General features: G+C 47.7%; 1 protein-coding gene across 6 annotated transcripts in view; it reads left to right on the forward strand.

Annotated features, from left to right (window-relative positions):
- LOC143764556 (polyadenylate-binding protein 1-like) overlaps nt 1-21,746 on the forward strand; it is a 65,150-nt gene that overhangs the window by 11,485 nt on the left and 31,919 nt on the right. For 5 of the 6 annotated variants that reach the window (XR_013213224.1, XM_077250241.1, XM_077250250.1 and 2 more), the window contains exons 2-11: nt 283-489; nt 1,408-1,601; nt 1,677-1,792; nt 4,254-4,390; nt 4,685-4,779; nt 8,540-8,686; nt 8,780-8,875; nt 9,183-9,455; nt 9,684-9,759; nt 13,984-14,334. Coding sequence is in view for 5 of the 6 variants with exons in the window: in XM_077250241.1 (XP_077106356.1) it covers nt 283-489; nt 1,408-1,601; nt 1,677-1,792; nt 4,254-4,390; nt 4,685-4,779; nt 8,540-8,686; nt 8,780-8,875; nt 9,183-9,455; nt 9,684-9,759; nt 13,984-14,334 (1,692 nt within the window). In the remaining variant the exon portion in view is untranslated. The remainder of the gene's footprint in view (nt 1-282; nt 490-1,407; nt 1,602-1,676; nt 1,793-4,253; nt 4,391-4,684; nt 4,780-8,539; nt 8,687-8,779; nt 8,876-9,182; nt 9,456-9,683; nt 9,760-13,983; nt 14,335-21,746) is intronic. The other variant, XM_077250268.1, reaches the window with a different exon arrangement.

Raw genomic sequence — 21,746 nt, forward strand, 5'->3', positions numbered from 1 at the left:
CCCCTTTAAAGCTCCCCATACACATTAGATAAATGTTGTCAGGCTTTGGCGGGATCGACAGGCCTTATACTGTGTATCGGGGTCCCCAGCTTCACCCTGAACAGATGACGGGGGAGAGAATGATCCGCCCTGTTGAATGTCCTTTTGTTCGGGGTGTAGATAAGCTTTGGTCAGAGGAGTCAGGCCGCGGCTGGTGTGTATGGCCAGCTTTGGCGTGTGACTGCCATGTAATGCTGACATGTTATTATCAAGGTGTTTTTCTTACAATCTCCTTTATTTTAGTGACCCTGCTAATAATGGCCACTAGCACTCTCAGCCACAGTACAGCAACCCTATATGTTGGGGATCTCCTTCAGGACGTCACAGAGGAGATGCTGCATGAAAAGTTTGCTCCTGCCGGCAGCATTTTGTCAGTCAGCATATGCAGAGACAAGATCACCAGTCAGTCTCTTGGCTACGCTTACATCAAGTTCCAGCAGCTGGAGGATGGTAAGAAGCAATACACAATTATAGCTATACATTGCAGCCCTGCCAGCAAGAAAATGGAACTCTCGGCTGGGGTGAAATATTGCAACTGTTCCACAAATATCATGGACATACCCCTTTAATTAAAGAAAGAAAATTGTAGATACAGTGGGGAAAATAAGTATTTGATACTTTGCCGATTTTACATGTTTTCCCACCTACAAAGAATGGAAAGGTCTGTAATTTTTATCGTAGGTACACGTCACCTGTGGGAGACAATCTAAAAATAAAAACCAAACAATCACATTCAATGATTTTTACATAATTTACATTTTATTGCATGAAATACTGTATATTTTTTAATTTCTGGCAATTTTTTAGCTTAACATATAATGTATTAAAAATAAAAAATCTTGCAACTTTCAAACTGGACATGGGTGCTTTTTTAGATTATAACTTCCTGTTGTTTCAGGAAACAACAGGTGTACATAGCTACAGTCGTCAGACCTGAGTCCAATAATTTTATGAAAGCATCTAATGAGCGTGTACAAATGTCATTGTGAAGGGAGGGTGAGCAGGGTCAGCTGTGACATCTCCTATTGTAATTAGTGGATCTTGTATTATCAGCTGTATGTAGAAGCATTACCCGTCATCCTTCCTCTGCTGATAAGGAGCCTGCTGAAAACTCTTCCTGAAAGGGCAGAAAGTATGAAAATTTCAAGATTTCTAAATTTTTTTAGAACAAGAAAAATTAGCAAATTAATTTTTTTTGAAATAAAAATAATGCAAAACAAAATATAGTAAAAAATGTTGTAGCATGGAATGCTGGAGTTGATCAACAATTCCTATCATGGCATCCTATCAGGGCGCAGAGGTCACTGAGGTGGATAAAGTCATTGATAGTCTCTTTCTTTGAAAATGTCCCTGATCCTTTCCCGCCAGCGGAGCGAGCTCTGGATACCATGGACTTTGAAGACATGAATGGCAAAGCGATGCGCATTATGTGGTGTCAGCGCAACCTGTCCCTAATAAAGAGCAGGATCGGCAACATTTCTATCAAAAACCTGGATAAGACCATTGATAGTAAATTACTGTACGACACATTTTCTGCTTTTGGCAGCATCATGTCGTGTAAGGTATGTCATCCCCCACATACAGATGTGTGAGGTCTGTGCAGTAGTAAGGTCACTTATTAATATGAGGTGTTGCAGGTCGTGTGTGACGAAAATGGATCTAAGGGTTATGGGTTTGTACATTTCGAGACCCGCGAATCAGCCCAGAAGGCCATTGACTCGTTGAATGGCAAGATCCTAAATGACCAGAGAGTGTAAGTATGCCCTCATGTAAGGCCGGCTTCACGTGTCTGGGATTTCTGGACTCCTGGACCCAAATAAACATTCTCATAGGCATATTTCAAGCTTTAGGGTTCGGGTCAGGAGACCTTCGGCTGGTCTGCAAACCGCGACCTGGATACAGACTGAGACGTGCCAAGACGGCCTAATACAAAGAATCCGCAATCATTGACTTACATGTCGCCAATGGCAGGGGTTATCCACCTCTGGGGACATTTTTTTTTTTAACTTAATTGCATTTATTTGGGGCTAAAAGTCATGTTTGCAATTCAGTTTCCTTACAAAATTTGCATCTTTTGGCTTTTACAGGCTCTTTGTCTCCTCCTCCCTGCACATTCAACTTTTATGTGGTCGGTGGTCATAAATCAGCTGACAGGAGCTCAGAAATAGACAGATAAGTGTTAGAAGCTCTCTTTTTGGATCCTTAGGCTATGTTCACACGCAGCAAAATCCGCAGCGTTTCCACAGCAGTTTCCCATGCGTTTACAGTACAATGTAAACCTATGGGAAACACAATCCGCAGTGCACATGCTGCGGAAAAAAACGCGCGGAAACGCAGCAGTTTACATTCCGCAGCATGTCAATTTTTTGTGCGGAATCCGTAGCGGTTTTACACCTGCTCCATAATAGAAAACCGCTGGTGTAAAACCGCAGTGGAATCCGCACAGAAAAACGCCGTAAATCTGCAGTGGACCATTCTACATGTGCACAGACCCTTAGAATGAGCTCACTCTTGGATTTTCAGTTAACCCATTCTGCAGCCAGCACTAGACAGAGCAACACTGAGGCTATAGAAGGCAAATGGTGCAACATTCTTAATGAAACCCAATTGCAAAACTAAATTTTAGCCAAGAATATATGCATTTAAGTTAGAAACAAAGTGTCCCCAAAGGTGGATAACCGCGCTGCCAGCTATAGAGAAAATTGGGGTTCCCAGACCCTGTTCTACCAGGCTCCACATATCTAGGACAGTGTGTGTGCCACAAATTTTTATGGGTACATCCAAACATTGCAGATTTTTTGGGGCCAAAATGTCTGCAACTAAAAATCAGTTCTATATATCCGAATACATTTTTTCTGCGATTAGTGGTACAGTGGCAGAGATTTCACAGTGTATATAGAGAAATAAATATAAATATACTACACACATATATAAAATTATCTACATAGGAATACCCCTCTAAGGCCACGTTCACGCGCTCAGGATTTGGTCAGTATTTTACATCAGTATTTGTAAGCCAAAACCAGGAGTGGGTGATAAATCCAGAAGTGGTGACGTATTTCTATCACACTTTTCGGGCAGTTTCACACGTCCAGATAATTCCGGTTCCGGAAAAAATCGGTACCGGAGTTATCCGTGTCCGTGTGCCCGTGAGCTCACGTAGGCCATACGTGCGGCACACGTGTGCCGCCCGTGTGGCGAGTGGGTACCACACGGAGCGTGCAGGAGACAGCGCTAAAGTTTAGCGCTGTCCCCTGCATCGTGCTGAAGCCGCCATTCATATGTTCTCTGCCGCAGCCTTTGCTGCAGAGAAGATATGAATAATAGTGTTTAAAAGACAGATCTATGTGTCCGCCGCCCCCCCACCCCCTGTGCGCCCCCCCGCTGGTCAGAAAATACTCACCCGCGTCCCTCGTTGGCCGTCGCTCCTTCCTCTCTGCCCCGCGGCTTCCACTGTATGCGGTCACGTGGGGCGGCCGATTACAGTCATGAATAGGCGGCTCCACCTCCCATAGGGGTGGAGCCGACTATTCATGATTGTAAATGAGCCGCCCCACGTGACCGCATACAGTAGAGAAGCTGCGGGGCAGAGAGGAAGGAGCGACGGCCAACGAGGGACGTGGGTGAGTATTTTCTGACCAGCGGGGGGGCGCACAGGGGGTGGGGGGGCGGCGGACACATAGATCTGTCTTTTAAACACTATTATTCATATCTTCTCTGCAGCAAAGGCTGCTGCAGAGAACATATGAATGGCGGCTTCAGCACCATGTGGGGGGGACAGCGCTTATTGTAGCGCTGTCTCCGGCACGCCACAGGGACCGCACACGGAGAATGTCCGTGTGCGGTACGTGTTTTACACGGACCCATTGACTTTAATGGGTCCGTGTAATACGTGCACTCCCACGAACACTGACATGTCTCCGTGTTTGGCACACGGAGACACGGTCCGCAAAAAATCAATGACATCTGAACAGATGCATTGATTTTAATGGGTCTACGTGTGTCAGTGTCTCCGGTACGTGAGGAAACTGTCACCTCACGTACTGGAGACACTGACGTGTGAAACAGGCCTTCCTCTGATAGTTCCTCTCCTGGTTTTGGCTTACAAATACTGACTGAATACTGATTGTGGGAAAGTGGGCTAAATGTTTGGGTTTTTTTTTGCTGTTAGTAAATAACAATTTTGGATAAACATGTCTGCATTTTCTGTAAAGGTTTATTGAACATACCAAGTCCAGTCACGAACGAGAACCTGAACTTGTTGCCAGTTCTTTATACACTAATGTTTACATCAAGAACTTTGGAGAAAATATGGACAATAAACAGCTCAAGGAATTGTTCAGCAAATACGGTAAATATGAATCGTGTAGCTACGAGAATCACGGTTATTTCAGAAGACCGTATTTTACTCTCTGCATTATTGCTCCACGTCCCGACCCATCAGCAGGTCTCATAACCTGAGGTAACCGCATCGCAGCCATTTATGATGTACGTTCTGGGCCAGGAGGCCTGCTGATGGGTCGGGACATCGAGCAATAACACAAAGAATAAAATATGGCCACAATACAGTCTTCTGAAGTCAGACTTATTTATGGGTTGTCCTAAAGCTTCCGAAACCTAAATTTGGGCAATACTCTCACTTTAGGGCCTACACGGAGCGTTAAAGTCATGACTGATCAAAATGGGACGTCCAAGGGATTCGGCTTTGTCAGCTTTGAGAAACAAGAGGACGCCTTAAAAGTGAGATGGAGACTTACGAAATATCTGGAGTCAGGATTGGTATCTCTTTTATTGTAGGCCGTCTAAGTTGCTGGAAGATGAGCAGCAATAATCATTTATCAGTCTGTAGACCACTCTCGTGAGACAGCATTCCCCTTTGTAGTGTTAGTTGGGATCTCAGGGCCTATACCCCTACGGCATTGTTTTACATTTTGGAGCAGAAATTGCCTATGTGCATTAGATTCTGGCGCAGCTGCCGACTTTTCTCAGGTGAAGCTACTTCAGTCGGTGGCTTTTTTTCCTATTTTTGCTCTGACATCTTCTCCCTTATATCTTCATTATGAGAGAATAAACATGTTACCTCTTTTAACTGCTCCAAGGTTTCCAAACCCTGAAGCACTGACAAGAAATAACAAAATACTGAACATGGGCAGAGTAATGGATTTTGAAGCTGCTGTGTATTATGTTAATTTTTTAAGAGTTTTTGAGACACTTTTTCAGATGAATTCCGCTCGGAATCCACTTGAAAAAGATGATGTATGCACATAGCCACTGAGCGGAAACTCTCTGAATCCTCCTGTGAGACTCAAAACTCCTCAAAAACTTGGTAGTTCCTGCTTCAAAAACTCAGCAAAAAGACTCAGTGTGCACATTCTCTAAGGATATGTGTCCACGTTCAGGTTTGCTTCAGGCTTTGGTCAGGATTTTATGCAAGTAAAATCCTGACCAAAACTGCACCTGAGGTCACTGGCAGGTCACCTGCGGTGTACCTGCGTGTTTTGCTCATTGTAGCAACATGCTGCGTTTTGAAAAAACGCACCACGCGTGCGTTTTCGCGGCAAAAACGCATGCGTTTTTTCCTGCATAGTGGAGACAGGATTTCATGAAATCCCCTCCACTATGCTGTAACATCTGGACGCTGCGTTTTTGACGCTGCGGAAAAACGCAGCGTCAAAAACGCAGCGTTTCCTGAATGTGGAAACATACCCTTAGGGGGTTTTACTTTTTCAGACATTCACTGAATACCCACAAAACAGGAGTCCCCGTGGGGAGTGGCGTGGCTGTGCGTGTGCTCAGCTATCTAAGGATGTGTACATGTGCAAACACCTCTTCATTCTGCACCTGGATGCGGTAGCCATCCACTGGCCATCCAGACAGGTTGGAGGTTGAGGGACCCCTTTTCTTGAGATCCGGTGCCACCTCTGGAACCTTATCTATCAGGCAGGGATAGCATCAGATGGTTACGCCATCAATGCCTAGGATGGGAATACCCCTCCTGGCCAGGATAATATAGGTTACAATCATTTTCCAAGGCAAGTAATGTGTTCAGAGTGTAGCGGCGCTATTGTAGATGCATAGATTAAGCAGCAAGTAAAGTCCTAAACCACATAGGGGAAATCCTAATAGTATAAAAAAGAGACAACACGTCATACTTGCGCTACAAGAAATGCATAAGTTGTACACCCGTACGGTAAGATGTTAATTACCTGATATGTGGAAGTGAACACTAAAAGATTGGAGTTAATTACGTGCGAGGGTGAGTATCAATCTGAACAAGGGTCTAGAGGCAAAGAGGAGGGATATGATTAGCAGGGCTAAAAAGTCAAAATAAATACATAAAAAAGTGTTTCTCAAGGATATGTTTTATAAATGTGGAGAGGTGGTGAGACCTGCAGTATAAAAAATAATTACTAAAGGAGAGAGAGCATGCCCCTTAACTCATAAAAAGTACAATTGCATATAAAAATGTCTAGGCCTTTGGTAAGAAGTCTTTTTAAATCCTGTGTAAACTGTTTTGAGGGATCGCCATCTAGTTTCCTATACGTCCTCGTATCATTAAGGAGGCGTTGTGATTCTCTGTCATAATGTGATTCATCCATAATGACAATACTCCCTCCTTTGTCAGCTGGGCTAATGACAATGTCGCCCCTTTGTTGTAAATCCCATATAGCCTCCCTTTCTTTTTTAGAGAGGTTGAATCTAAATTTTGAGCACTTTTTATCACTGGTTTTTTTAATGTCGTTGATTACGTTTTTCTGGAAAGCTGTGAATGCTTCAGGCTACGTTCACACTTTGCGGAATTCCCTGCGGATTTTTCCACTGCGGAATTGGGAAATCCGCAGTGCTAAACCGCAGTGGTTTAGCACTGCGGATTTTCCTGCGGTTTCTTCTGCAGATTCCGCTGCGGTTTCCAAACAGCACTTTCCTATTGGTGCTTGTAGGAAACCGCTGCGGAATCCGCAGAAAGAATTGACATGCAATTCTTTTTTTCCGCAGCGAAATCCGCGCGGCTTTTTGCGCGGAATTCCGCAGTGTGGGGACAGCGGATTTAGTTTTCCATAGGGTAACATTGTACTGTACCCTGCATGGAAAACTGCTGCGGATCTGCAGAGGCAAATCCGCTGCGGATCCGCAGCTAAATCCGCAAAGTGTGAACGTAGCCTCAGAGTATTCATTTAAGGGATTACATTTCGACTTGGGCCGTCAGTTGGTGTGTGTGTCCAGCTGTATATCATTGGAGTTAGTTGGAAGACTTCTGTCTGTAGGGGATTTTTTAAGAAAATGTTCTTTTATAGCTAACTTTCTAGCATGAATTGCTTGATGCCTATAAAGGTCTGAAATTTATTGAACTTAGTGGTCGGGGCAAATTTCAGCCCTTTCTGTAACAGGGAAACCTCATTATCCTTGAGTGGGTAATTACTTAAGTTGTAAATCCTTTGTATATCGTTATTTCTTTACAATTTTTCTATTTTTTTGGAGAATTTCCCCCCCCTCAATCAAAGGATTGAATAACGAAATCGAACTGTTTGCATTTGATTGACACCTACACATGGAGCCATGGATATATAATGCCATCTGAACACAGGAGGAGCCTACCCTGATGAAGGAATCCGCGCTATTTCGAAACGCGTTGGTTGGTTTTGTGGCTCCTACAGTGTTCCGTACTTCTAACAGGGGCACCACGTGACTTGCGAGTCACATGGCCCGAACGTATCGCAGGTCCTGCCAGCTACAGCAAAGCACCGCGCACTGATCTTCCTATTATACAAGTGGCTGTCACCGGCCGGGACAGCGCGCTTAGGACATACTATACCAGACTCCGATTGAGGAATTGAAGATAAATATAAACGAAGTTCCGTTTTATCAGTGGCAAAGTTTCTGCCAGCACTTGTCTCAAGCTATACCAGCACCTTGGAACAGGTACTGTGATGTTTTAAGTTTAGTCTGCACGTCCAGTCACAAGGGTGTTCCACTATTTGTGGTTACATGTACATGCTCTCTCTCCTTTAGTAATTATTTTTTATATCTACAGGTCTCAAGTCACCACCTCTCCACATTTATAAAACAAATCCTTGAGAAACGCTTTTTTATGTATTTATTTTGACTTTTTAGCCCTACTAATCATATCCCTCCTCTTTGCCTCTAGACCCTTGTTCAGATTGATACGTAATTAACTCCAATCTTTTAGTGTTCACTTCCACATATCAGGTAATTAACATCTTACCGTATGGGTGTACAACTTATGCATTTCTTGTAGCGCAAGTATGACGTGTTGTCTCTTTTTTATACAATAATTTTCCAGTCTACAATAGTCAGGTGTACACCATGTGAACAAAGAACCAGGGGAAGATCAGCTCTCAGGGTGGGATGAAACCCTGTCCTTAGGAGATCAAAAAATGACAGTCCGTAGGAAATGGTGTCCTGATCCCTCAGGGTGAGAGATCTTGTTCTTGTGACCAAACGTATGGGAGTAAAGTAACTATTTTCCTACTTCTATAAGGCCGTGAATGAAATGAATGGTAAAGATGTGAATGGTAAGGCCATTTATGTTGGAAGAGCCGAGAAAAAGTTGAAAAGACAAGCAGAGCTTAGGAAGACGTTCGAGGAAATAGAGCAAAAACGGATCACCAGATCCCAGGTATCCCAGGTGAGTGACTTCACTCCCTTTGTGTTTAATTTGTGTGAGGATTTGAAAAAAAATTCTACATTTTTAATAACTTTTTTCTTCTTCTAATTTTAGGGTGTCAATCTCTACATTAAAAATCTTGCAGATTGCATTGATGACCATCTACTGCATCAGTTGTTTTCCAGTTATGGCACCATCATCAGTGCTAAGGTGAGCTCAGCTTGTATCTGCTTCTTTCTTCTTTCTATCCTCATATTCATTTTCATCTACGTAACATAAAGGTTATACTTATGGCCAACATTAGACGTTTTCATCGATACATAGGAGAGGTGATAACTTGTGGATTGGTGGTGGTCTGACTGCTGGGACCCCATCGATCCTTTAGAAATAGAGTGATGAGTAGATGATAACTTTCAATGTCGGGAATGACCCTTTAACGTGAACCTTCTTAGGTGAGGGTGTACTATTTATTTGCCTATGTTTCATTGTAAGGATGGCAAGTGATCTAATATTTCAGGTCATGATGGAAGGTAGATGCAGCAAAGGGGTTGGTTTTGTCTGCTTCTCTGCCCCCGAGGAAGCAACCAAAGCGGTCACAGAGATGAACGGAAGGATTGTAGCCTCCAAGCCATTGCATGTCACCTTTGCACAGTGTAACAAGGATCGGCTATCTCCTCTAGCCAACCAGTTTATGCAGAAGATGGATCATATCCGAATTGTACCCAACCAAGTCATCAATACCTACCAACCACCACCACCTCCCAGCTTTATCATGCCATGTGCTTCACCAGTAAGTTTCCAGATAAAAGCAACCTACAGAAAGCTTTCTTACAGAAACAGTGCCATACTTGTTCTAAGGTTGTGGCTGGTCTTGCAGATCAGCTCCATTCGAGAGAATAGGGCTGAGTTACAAAACCACACTCGACCTGTGGAAAGATGGGAACTGTTACAGAAAGAAAGTAGCCATGTTTTTCTAACAATATACAATCCATTTATTACAACCTAAACTTGTTTTTAGGTCCAGAACCATGCAGGATACTATCATACAGGACCGATGCCGCAGGTTGTGCCAAGTCCTAGCTGTACACCACAAAGTATGTTCAGTGTATTGTGAGAATGGGGTTTAGTATGTATGCCGAGTGTCTTCTCCCGCTAAACCTTACTAGTGCACATCACAGTCTATACAGTGATATTACATAAACTCTGTGGTCTACTATACCAGTCCTCACCATTTTTAAGATTTGCCCTTGCCGTGGGGGCATGGTCTGCCAGCGATGTGAGAGGATGCATGCCCGGCCAGCTCTATGTGCAGATCCTTATACGATCCTCAGGCTGACCTTCTTTTCACCCTCTGGTCGGGTATACTTACTTGCTTAACCCTGGACACTGTAAACAGCCATTTCCCTGGCATGGAGCCTGCCATGAAGAAAGGGAACGTGCTCAAAGGCCAGGACTGCAATCTACAAGATAGGGGTCAACACGATTGTGGCAGAGAGTGCAAGCTGAGCGGGTGAGCACTAAAAGGAGGATGTGGCTAGTTTAGTAAGACTTGCAAGATCAGGAGGGGAAGAAACGGGATGACACGTTGAGAGGGATTCATCCAGACCCAAATTCCTTCTCCCACCTGCTTACTACAGATCAGCCTGAGTATGAACCAGATGAGAACCGGGGATTCCATGCTGTTTCTCCTACATGCCAACTATCAGCTACAGAGCCCAAGATATCATGCAAGCTATTGGGTGGGGGTTGTAGTAGCTCTCTTCCATCTCTGGTGCTGCAAGTAGGAGGAATTATGAAGAACATTTCAGTGGTCAGACAAGATATATGCAGTATCTCAGAGAGAACCACAGACCTCGAGGAGAGCGTTAATGAATTATAGGACATCCTACTTCCAATGAGGCTAGATTTGCAGCAACACACCAAGTTATCAGAGGCAAATCGCATCAACCAGGATGATTTGGAGAACCGCCCGTGCAGGAACAATATCTGGATTGTTGGAGTCCCTTAAAAATCCTAAGGCGCAAAGACCACAGAATTCTTTGAAACCTGGCTAGTGATGGTGTGTGGGAAGGATACTCTTAGCCCCCTCTTTGCAGTGGAACGGGTGCAGACAAGGCCTCTACCACCATGCACAGTCCTGGCCAAGATATTTCACTATAAGGATCCGGATACCATCCTACGAAGCTCCATAAATGGTCCAAGAATCTCCATATTCACAGATTATTTTGTTGATGTTCAGAACACAAGTGCGCAGTTCCTGGAGAATAAAAAAACGGCTGTGGACAATGGCTTGCTCCTACTCTAGGTAATATCCGGCCCACTTGTGGGTTGCTGCTATGAATTCAATATCCTTCTTTGACTCTGCTAAGGACACTCTCTCCTAGTTGGATCAAAATGAAAAAAAAACTTTGGGCAGAAGTAGAATGAGATTAGGACCCGGCAAAGAGTGCCTGGAAACTAGGCTTGAAGATGCCTAGGCTTGACTCCGCTCCTCCTGGCTGCTACTTGAATAGCAGTTTTGTACTTGTAATCTTCATTCTACCCTCACTTCTTCATCGGTATGCTGTTATGGGGCATGGATGACTGTTGGGCATTAATGTTGAATATGCATAAAGTTTTGCAACTTTAGAACGATGGAGAATTTAGAAGGTTGCTTGGTTTCCCCCCATTGTGACTGCTACATCCAAGGTTTCGACTTAGGCCCTGGTCCCTTAGAGAGCACCTGTTAGGGCATGGTCGCAGTGGCCAAAATGCTAGTGTTGAAATTTGGGTTATGTTGAAGCATAAAGAGGGCACAACCGACCCTCAGGTTGCTGTTTAGGTTTACATCTGATCTAGAGTGTTTCTTCTTAGTCATACCTAATGTTGTGCAATGCCACGGATGGAGATAACCTTTTCTGGAATACCCCTATCTATTCCGCAAGGCTGACTTTCATGGCTAAAAAGATTACCTTATTGCCGTGGAACGTAAGGGGAGTAAATGAACCTGATAAAAGGAAGGCGATCTTCAATACCATGAAGAAATATCAGCACGTAATATTATGCCTCCAAGAGACTCACATGAAGGAGCATAATACATATCTATTACCCCCAGCCTAAGGGTACTATCTCACAGTGGCACTTTGGTCGCTACGACGGCACGATCCGTGACGCTCCAGTGTCGCTCCATTATCGCTCCAACGTCGTAGACTGCGGTCACACTTCGCAATGCACGGCGCTGGAGCGATAATTTCATGACGTATTTGCGATGTAGAAGTCGTACGGGACAGTCGTACGGGCATGTCACACAGTGACTGAATGAGCGCACAGTATTGTACCGCCCAATCAGCACACAGGAGGTGGAGAATTTGGCGCTCCTACGTATCAAGCTCCTCCACCCATTACATCGTATACAATATCGTGCACACCTTTGTTACATGATGCGATCATGCCGCCACAGCGGGACACTTGACGATGAAAGAAAGTTTCAAATGATCTGCTACGACGTACGATTCTCAGCGGGGTCCCTGATCGCAGTAGCGTGTCAGACACAGCGAGATCGTAAGTATATCGCTGGAACGTCACGGATCGTGCCGTTGTAGCGACCAAAGTGCCACTGTGAGAAGGTACCCTTAGTGGTCTCGAGCTATCATGCAACATTCTCCAAATATTCACGCGGAGTTAGTATTTTAATTAATCATACAATTCCCTTTCACTGTATTGACCAAGAAATAGCTAAAAAGGGATGATACATCTGTCTGTGTGACACAGACACTAGGGACAGTGCACACCCGCAGGTTTCCACGCTGCCATATTTCGGTCTGTGACACGGACACTAGGTACAGTGCACACTCGCAGGTTTCCACACTGCCGTATTTCGGTCTGTGTGACACAGACACTAGGTATAGCGCACACCCACAGGTTTCCACGCTGCCATATTTCGGTCTGTGACACAGACACTAGGGACAGTGCACACCCGCAGGTTTCCACGCTGCCATATTCCGGTCTGTGACACAGGCACTAAGGACAGTGCACACCCGCAGGTTTCCACACTGCCATATTTCGGTCTGTGACACAGACACTAGGGACAGTGCACACCCGCAGGTTTCCACGCTGCCATATTCCGGTCTGTGACACAGGCACTAGGGACAGTGCACACCCGCAGGTTTCCACACTGCCATATTTCGGTCTGTGACACAGACACTAGGGACAGTGCACACTCGCAGGTTTCCACGCTGCCATTTTTTGGTCTGTGTGACACTGACACTAGGGACAGCGCACACCCGCAGGTTTCCACACTGCCATATTTCGGTCTGTGTGACACAGACACTAGGGACAGTGCACACCCGCAGGTTTCCACGCTGCCATATTTCGGTCTGTGACACGGACACTAGGTACAGTGCACACTCGCAGGTTTCCACACTGCCGTATTTCGGTCTGTGTGACACAGACACTAGGTATAGCGCACACCCACAGGTTTCCACGCTGCCATTTTTCGGTCTGTGTGACACTGACACTAGGGACAGCGCACACCCTCAGGTTTCCACACTACCCTATTTCGGTCTGTGTGACACAGACACTAGGGACAGTGCACACCCGCAGGTTTCCACGCTGCCATATTTCGGTCTGTGACACGGACACTAGGGACAGTGCACACTTGCAGGTTTCCACACTGCCGTATTTCGGTCTGTGTGACACAGACACTAGGTATAGCGCACACCCGCAGGTTTCCACGCTGCCATATTTCGGTCTGTGACACGGACACTAGGGACAGTGCACACCCGCAGGTTTCCACGCTGCCATATTTCGGTCTGTGACACGGACACTAGGGACAGTGCACACTCGCAGGTTTCCACACTGCCATATTTCGGTTTGTGTGACACAGACACTAGGGACAGTGCACACCCGCAGGTTTCCACGCTGCCGTATTTCGTTCTGTGTGACACGGACACTGGCGACAGCGCACACTCGCAGGTTTCCACACTGCCATATTTCGGTCTGTGACATGGACACTAGGGACAGTGCTCACCCGCAGGTTTCTACGCTGCCATATTTCGGTCTGTGTGATACGAACACTGGCGACAGCGCACACCCGCAGGTTTCCACACTGCCTCACGATCCGTGTTATACAGTGGCAGCATGCAGTATTCGGGGCATGCACTGTAAGGCAGCGTTTGCACCCGTCTGCGATCACGGCAGCATGTTACGGTTGTGACTGAGCCCACCTTTTAGTGACGGCCATGTGATCCCGTCCTCACCCCATGATATCAGACTCCTTCGTGAAAGTCTCCAGGATACATTGTTCGGCATTTCAGTATTTCGTATATAATCTTGTGCAGGTGTAAAGCCGGATGGAGAAACCTGGAGTGAAGACTCTGTGAATAAGCCCCCAGCACTGGTTCCAGGAGAATCGCACTCCTTTGCCTCGCCGCCCACTGTGCCGCCTCCACTCATCCAGGACGCCTCTACAGTGGATCCTTCCAATCCCAACAACTATAAATCTACACCATCAACTTCGAGAGAGTCGCAGCCCGGTAACTCGGCTCCAACAGCTAACGGTGCGTCGACCACAAAGAGAGGAGAAAGCCCAATTCATCTCTCCCCAACAGAGGAATCCTCGCATGGGGAGATGCAGAAGCTGCACGATAAACCCATCACTGCGAATTCTGCCGCCGGACGAGATCTGCCAGGTGAGCAAATATCGCTGCATCTACTTACATTGGGCCTGAGAGCTAACTGCAAACTGAACTATTAAAGGTAGAGTTGAGCGACTTTTACTTCTTTCGGATCGAGTCGGGTTTCGCGAAACCCGACTTTTCAAAAGTCGGGTCGGGTGAAATCGGCCGATTATTGCGAAAAGTCTGGGGCCGACTGAAACACGAAACCCAATGCAAGTCAATGGGAAATCAAAGTCGGCAGTGAGTGGAAGACAGGAAAACACCTACAGTGCCCATTTTAATGCCAAAAACATCAATTCATATTACTGAAGCTTGTCAATCTTAATTTACTTTATAATAATAGTTAGGCATTGAAAACTGGGGTCATTTGGCTAAAGTTGTGGGGGGGCAGGGCTGGCTCAAGATTTTCCCAGGAAACGCGGAATACATCACGGCGGTGGAGCAGGGAGAGGTAAGTATTTCAACTTTGCAAGTGCTGTGATCCTGAGCAAGCAGGGGGGGCCCACTCGTTGGCCTTGGCACTGGCACAGGGCCCCTCAAAGTACGGTGGTGTGTTTGACGGCGGGTGGCGCCTCCCACCGACAGAGACAATTTTGCGTACTATGAGGGGCCCTGTGCCAGTGACGTCGCCAACGAGTATGCACCCCCCCCCCCACCTGATGAAGGAACCTGCACTTTCATCTGCACCTTCCTCTTTGTCCCCGTGTAAGGTGGTATAGTATGCGGGGAGGGGAACCTGACTTTCAGCAGGGTCAGATTCTGGCTGTGTAGAGTGCCAGGGGAATGTAGTGATCTGGGTCAATGTACCAGCAGACTCATATAGCAGTGGCTGGGCAATGGGCAGGATGAGGAGGAAACACAGATATAGGCCCAAATAATAAAGTAGGCTAAATGCAGTTCAAAATTGGTAACAGGACTAAACTGGCGGCATTGCTTTGTTCAGCGGAGGACAACTTTAATGAGAGGCTGACACAGTTAGTAGGCCCAAATAATAAAGTGGGCTAAATGTCTGCCAAAAAATTGTTCATAAATAAACAGGCGACATTGCTTTGCTCAGTGTCGGAAAATTGTAATGAGTAGTGTAACGGGGTCTGCTGTGCTGTAGTAACTCTTTCAGCACCACCACGTGGTTCCGGAGGTCCACTTTGCTTTGGCTGGATTCTGAATGAAGGACGCTGACTGGAATTCCTTAGATTACATGAGAGCATATAAAATATCACTGCTACTCCACATATTTCCAGTGTGACACTCTTTACTCACAGAACACAGAATATATCACACAGTTACAGAGGGCGGGTCAATTGACAAACAGCAAGCCAGACAAACATTACAATAGCCGCAGGTGGCCGGAGCCTGCTGATATTCACTGTGGTAATTACAAAGGTGGGGGAAGGTCAGAAGGAGGATATCTTGTCTCCTCTGCCCAGGGGCGCAGCCGGTGGACTGATGCATTTCACATGGAACCTATTATACATAATATATACTGCATAACAAATTCTTGGTGCTGGGGGTTCTGTAACACGGCTCCCCTTTTCAGCGACGCGATCGGCATACACAGTCTGATCCTTAACGGATCGGTTTGGGGATGACCGAAGTTTATGGGGTTGGTACAAGTTCCGTTTGTCGACTTAGTCCATTGGCATTACCGTTTTGTTTGCCGGGTCTGTAGTGGATGGTGAAGTCCAGAGGTTGTAGGGCTAAACTCCACCGCAGTAATCTGGCGTTGTCTCCGGAGACCCGATTAAGCCAGACTAGGGGATTATGGTCCGTTAGGAGGGAAAACTGTCGTCCATACAAATATGGTTGTAACTTTTTGAGTACCCATACTACTGCCAGGCACTCCTTCTCGATGGCTGCATAGCTCACTTCACGGGGCAGTAGTTTCCGACTCAGGTAAGCTACCGGGTGTTCTTGGCCGTCCGGCCCGACTTGACTCAGTACTGCCCCCAATCCAAACATAGAAGCGTCCGTGTGCACAAGGAAACGTTTAGTTGGATCGGGTGCGGCCAATACAGGGGTATTGGTGAGGGCGTCCTTTAGCTGGCGGAAGGCTTCCTCACACTCTGGGGTCCAGGTTACCTGGCGGGGTTGGTTCTTACGGGTCAGATCCGTGAGGGGCTTGGCTACGCTGCTGTAATTGGGGACGAATTTCCTGTAATACCCTGCTGTCCCTAGAAACGCCATGACCTGGGTTTTAGTGCGTGGGGTGGGCCATTTGGCTATGGCCTCAATCTTGGCTGGTGCTGGTCGCTGTTTCCCACTTCCCACCCAATGTCCTAAATACTGAACCTCCGCTTTGCCCACGTGACACTTGTTTGGGTTCAGGGTGATTCCGGCCTTGTGGATCCTGTCTAATACTGTCTCTAGGTGATTTAGATGCTCTTCCCATGTCGCGCTGTAGATGTCGATGTCATCCAGGTAGGCACAAGCATAGTCCTGGAGACCATCCAGAAGCCGGTCAGCCAGCCTCTGGAAGGTCGCAGGGGCATTCTTCATCCCGAATGGCATAACTCGAAACTGGAATAAGCCGAACGGGGTGACAAATGCCGACTTGGGAATAGTGTCAGGACTAAGGGGAATCTGCCAGTAGCCTTTGCATAGATCGATGGTGGTCAAATACTTTGCCCCCGCCAGCCGGTCTAACAGCTCATCCACGCGCGGCATGGGATACGCATCCGTCACAGTTTTCTCATTGAGCCTGCGATAGTCTACACAAAACCGTGTAGTCCCATCCTTCTTGGGCACTAACACTACGGAGGATGCCCAGGGACTATCTGACTCTTCAATGACCCCTAAACGCAACATCTCTTGTATCTCTTGTCGCATCCCTTCTCGTACAGACTCCGGGACGCGGAAGGGGGGTTGTCGCAGGGGGGTCTGATCCTGGGTATCAACCTTGTGTTGTGCCAGGTGGGTGTACGCCGGTCTCCCTGAAAACATCCTCTGTCGCTGCCTCAACAACGCCTCCGCCTGCTGTCTCTCCCGGGGACCTAAGTCTTCACCCCAGTGTACCTGATCCCATGTTTTAGACTGAGTCCTCTCCCCTAAGACGTCAGGCAAGGGAAGTCCGGCTACATCCTCTGCTTCAGGTGCACAGATGGCCACTACCTCTTCAGGGCGCTCCCGATAGGGCTTCAGCATATTCACATGGAACATGCGGATAACCCTGGGGTCGTCACAATCGGCAACATTATAGGTGGTGTCGGCTATTTTCCCCACTACCTGGTAGGGCCCCTGCCATGCAGCTTGGAACTTGTTCTGCCTAGTAGGTTCTAACACCAGGACCTTCTGTCCTATCTCAAAGGTGCGTTCTCTGGCCCTCCAATCGTACCATACGCGCTGGCGCCGTTGAGCCACCTGCAGGTTCCCCCGTACAGCCTGGGTCAGCTCCTGTAGGCGGTCCCGGAATTCCAGCACATAGGGTACAATAGGTACCCCTTCTATGGTGCCCTCTCCTTCCCAGTGTTCTAGCACTAAGTCTAGGGGTCCCCTTACCCGCCTCCCGTATACCAGTTCAAACGGGGAGAACCCTGTGGATTCTTGGGGTACCTCCCGATAGGCAAACAGGAGGTGTGGCAAGAATTTCTCCCAGTCCCTATAAGTCCTGGTAAAAGTCCCAATGAGTTGTTTCAACGTTCCGTTAAAGCGTTCACACAACCCATTGGTTTGCGGGTGGTACGGGGTGCTCCTAATGGACTTTACGCCGCACAGCTTCCACAGTTGGTTGGTCACTTCTGCTGTAAACTGGGTACCCTGGTCCGAGATAATCTCCCGGGGAAATCCAACCCGTGAGAAAACCTGGAGCAGGGCAGCCGCCACCGTCTCTGCCAATATGTTAGGTAACGCAACCGCCTCTGGATACCGTGTGGCATAATCTACCACTGTCAATATATACCTTTTCCCTGACGGACTGGGTTTGGCTAATGGCCCTATCAGATCGACCGCTACTCGGCTAAATGGTTCCTCCACAATGGGGAGGGGGCGTAATTTGGCCTTGCATCGATCTCCCCTCTTGCCAATGCGCTGGCAACTGTCACAGGTCTAGCAGTACTGACGAACATCATAGGTTACCCCCGGCCAATAGAAGTTTTGTGTCAGACGATGCCTGGTGCGACTGACGCCGAAGTGCCCGGCTAAGGGTATGTCATGAGAGATTCACAGTAACTCCTGCCTGTACTTCTTGGGAACTACCAGCTGTCGTTTTATAGTGGGGCTCGTCCCTGTGTGGTGCTGCTCTGTGATCCGGTAGAGGAGTCCCTGCTTCCATACAAACTGTTCCCCTTCCAGTACCCCTCTCCCCTCCTGTGCCTTCCCACGATATCCCTCCAATGAAGGATCCTCAAGTAACTCCCTCTTAAATTCAGCTGGGGTGGCCCAAGAAATGTGTCTGGCTATGGGAATACGTGTAGGGCTGGGATGTCTTACTTGGGCCTCCTCTGAGTGTGATTCCGCCTCCGCAGCTCGAGCTTGTCTCCGGGTGGTCACAGGATATGTCTCAGCCAGAGGGCCGACCGAGAAGGCAGACAACATGGGCCCCAAGTCATTTCCCAGCAAAACGTCTGCAGGCAAATCCTCCATCAAGCCGACCTCAACCAGGCCATCCCCGACTCCCCAGTTCAGGTGAATCCTTGCAGTGGGCAGTCGATGTATGGCTCCCCCTGCTACACGGACTGCCACTGTCCGGTCCTCCTCTCTTGGTCCTGGACGAGATGAGGCTTCACAAGGGTCAAAGTTGCTCCAGAATCTCTTAGTCCCTGCATACGTTTCCCATTAACCCACATGACCTGTCGATGCTGTTGTCGATTATCTGCCCGGGCTGCCTGCACAGGGTCTACTTCATGCAGCACTTCCTCCATCTCTTCCACCCCTTGGTTAGATGTAGCCCCCAATGCTGGGTCAGCTTCGCCTTGGTAGCAGTGTACAGCGGCCCGGCTGAAGGTAGCTGTTCCCGCCTTTGGCCACTGGGTACGCTGAGACCGGATGGGACATTGTCTTTGCAGGTGGCAGGTGTGATGGCAGGTGATGGCAGGTGTGGCATCGCGCCCCAGGGGGACTGTGGTAGGTTGGGCTTTGAGCTGGTCCCCCGACAATCTTCTGTGGTTTGGGGGCTTCCAGACCCATGGGAGGACCCCTAGTGACCATCTTTGATCCGGCCGACTGAGACCTCCTGGCATCATGGTGTTCGTCGGCCAGACGAGCGGCCTCCTCAAGAGTCGTTGGTCGTCTGTCCCGAAGCCATTCCTGTGTCTTGGGGGTTAGTCCATTAAAGAATTGCTCTAACAAGAGAGCTGGAGGACGTGCTCCTTAGTGGTTGCTTGGCTCCCTTGTACCCACTGTAGCAGTGACCGCCGTAATTTACAGGCCCATTCAGCGTGGGTATCGGTTACCCGTTTTATAAGTCCACGGAACTTTTGGCGGTATGCCTCTGGTGTCAGCGCATACCGGGCCAAGATCACTTCTTTAATCCGCTCATAGTCCATACAGTCCTCATCAGGTACCGTGCGATAGGCGTCCGCTGCCCGGCCTGTCAGCTTGCTGGCCAGAATCTGAACCCGTTCCTCCGGCTTCACTTGATGACGGGCACACTGCCGCTCAAAGTCCTGCAGAAAGCCATCAATGTCTTCCTCTGCCTCCCCCAACTGTCGGAAGGCATTATACTGGATCTTTTTGTGGCTTACTGTTGAAGGTACCTGGGCGGAGGCCAGAGCTCCCCCTGCTCGCTGACTCTCCTCTCTCCTCGCTGCCATCTCCATCTTGGCCAGCTCCACTTTGGTCCGCTCTGCCATCTCCATCTTGGCTAGCTCTATCCTGGTCCGCTCAGCCATCTTTTCCTTCAGATCAGTACGTGCATCAGCCATCACCTCTCGTATGATCTCTACTGAAGGGTTTGGGCCATAGAACACCAGTCTGTTCTTTACCTCCCTCTGGAATTCAGTCTCCTCCACGTTCACATTGGGGGGCGCTGTACTGTCGTGTTCCATGATGGCTGCTATCAAATCTGCTTTTGTTTTGTTGCTGGCGATTAACCCTCGAGCTTTCACCAGGTCTTTTAATGTAGTCCTCTTTAACTTCTGGTAGTTGTTTTCCATTCATTCCTTTCCTCCTGTAGAAGGGGTCTCATATCCCGCTGTCTGCCACCAGTGTAACGGGGTCTGCTGTGCTGTAGTAATTCTTTCAGCACCACCCCGTGGTTCCGGAGGTCCACTTTGCTTTGGCTGGATTCTGAATGAAGGACGCTGACTGGAATTCCTTAGATTACATGAGAGCATATAAAATATCACTGCTAGTCCACGTATTTCCAGTGTGACACTCTTTACTCACAGAACACAGAATATATCACACAGTTACAGAGGGCGGGTCAATTGACAAACTGCAAGCCAGACAAACATTACAATAGCCGCAGGTGGCCGGAGCCTGCTGATATTCACTGTGGTAATTACAAAGGTGGGGGAAGGTCAGAAGGAGGATATCTTGTCTCCTCTGCCCAGGGGCGCAGCCGGTGGACTGATGCATTTCACATGGAACCTATTATACATAATATATACTGCATAACAAATTCTTGGTGCTGGGGGTTCTGTAACTTGTAGCAGACTAAGTTAGTAGGCCCAAATAATAAAGTGGGCTAAATGTCTGCCAAAAAATTGTTCATAAATAAACAGGCGACATTGCTTTGCTCAGTGTCGGAAAATTGTAATGAGTAGCAGACTAAGTTAGTAGGCCCAAATAATAAAGTGGGCTAAATGTCTGCCAAAAAATTGTTCATAAATAAACAGGTGGCATAGCTAGGTACAGGGGTGGGCTCCTCTGCTGAGTAGCAGACAGTGGTAGTAGGCGCAAAGTATTAACTGGTCTAAATGGAGGCCAGGGCCCATGTATATTTAAACTATCATCTACCATTTCAACAAATTTGTATTGGCAGTGCCATTGAAGGATTTAACAGCACAGACTACACAGTGGTGGAGCAGGGAGAGGTAAGTATTGCAAGTGGTAGAGCACTGTTCGAGCGGGGGGGGAACACTCTCGTGGGCGGCAGTACTGGCACAGGGCCCCTCATATTACGACGGTGTGTCTGACGTTGGTTGTGCACCACGCCCGTCAGAGACACTTCATTGTACTATGAGGGACCCTGTGCCAGTGCCGTCGCCCAAGAGTGGGCACACCCACCTGTCCAAGCAAACGGCACTCGCACGGGTGCTTGCGCCAGGTGGTGACCACGGCCCTGTGGGGGGAGTCAGCCCATTTAAGGAGGTATAAAAATGGCCTATAGTGGACATTCAGCAGCTGCAATTGGAGGAATTGGAGCAGTCAGTAAGAGGAGGCCAAAAGCAATACATTTTTCAGGCAAGCTACATGTCATCAGGGGAAGGTGGGGCCAAAAAATTGGAAATCCATGATTGGTTCATTTTAATGAAGGTTAGATCATC

This window comes from Ranitomeya variabilis, chromosome 1 (genome assembly GCF_051348905.1).
Source record: "Ranitomeya variabilis isolate aRanVar5 chromosome 1, aRanVar5.hap1, whole genome shotgun sequence".
NCBI classification, from domain to species: Eukaryota; Metazoa; Chordata; class Amphibia; order Anura; family Dendrobatidae; genus Ranitomeya; species Ranitomeya variabilis.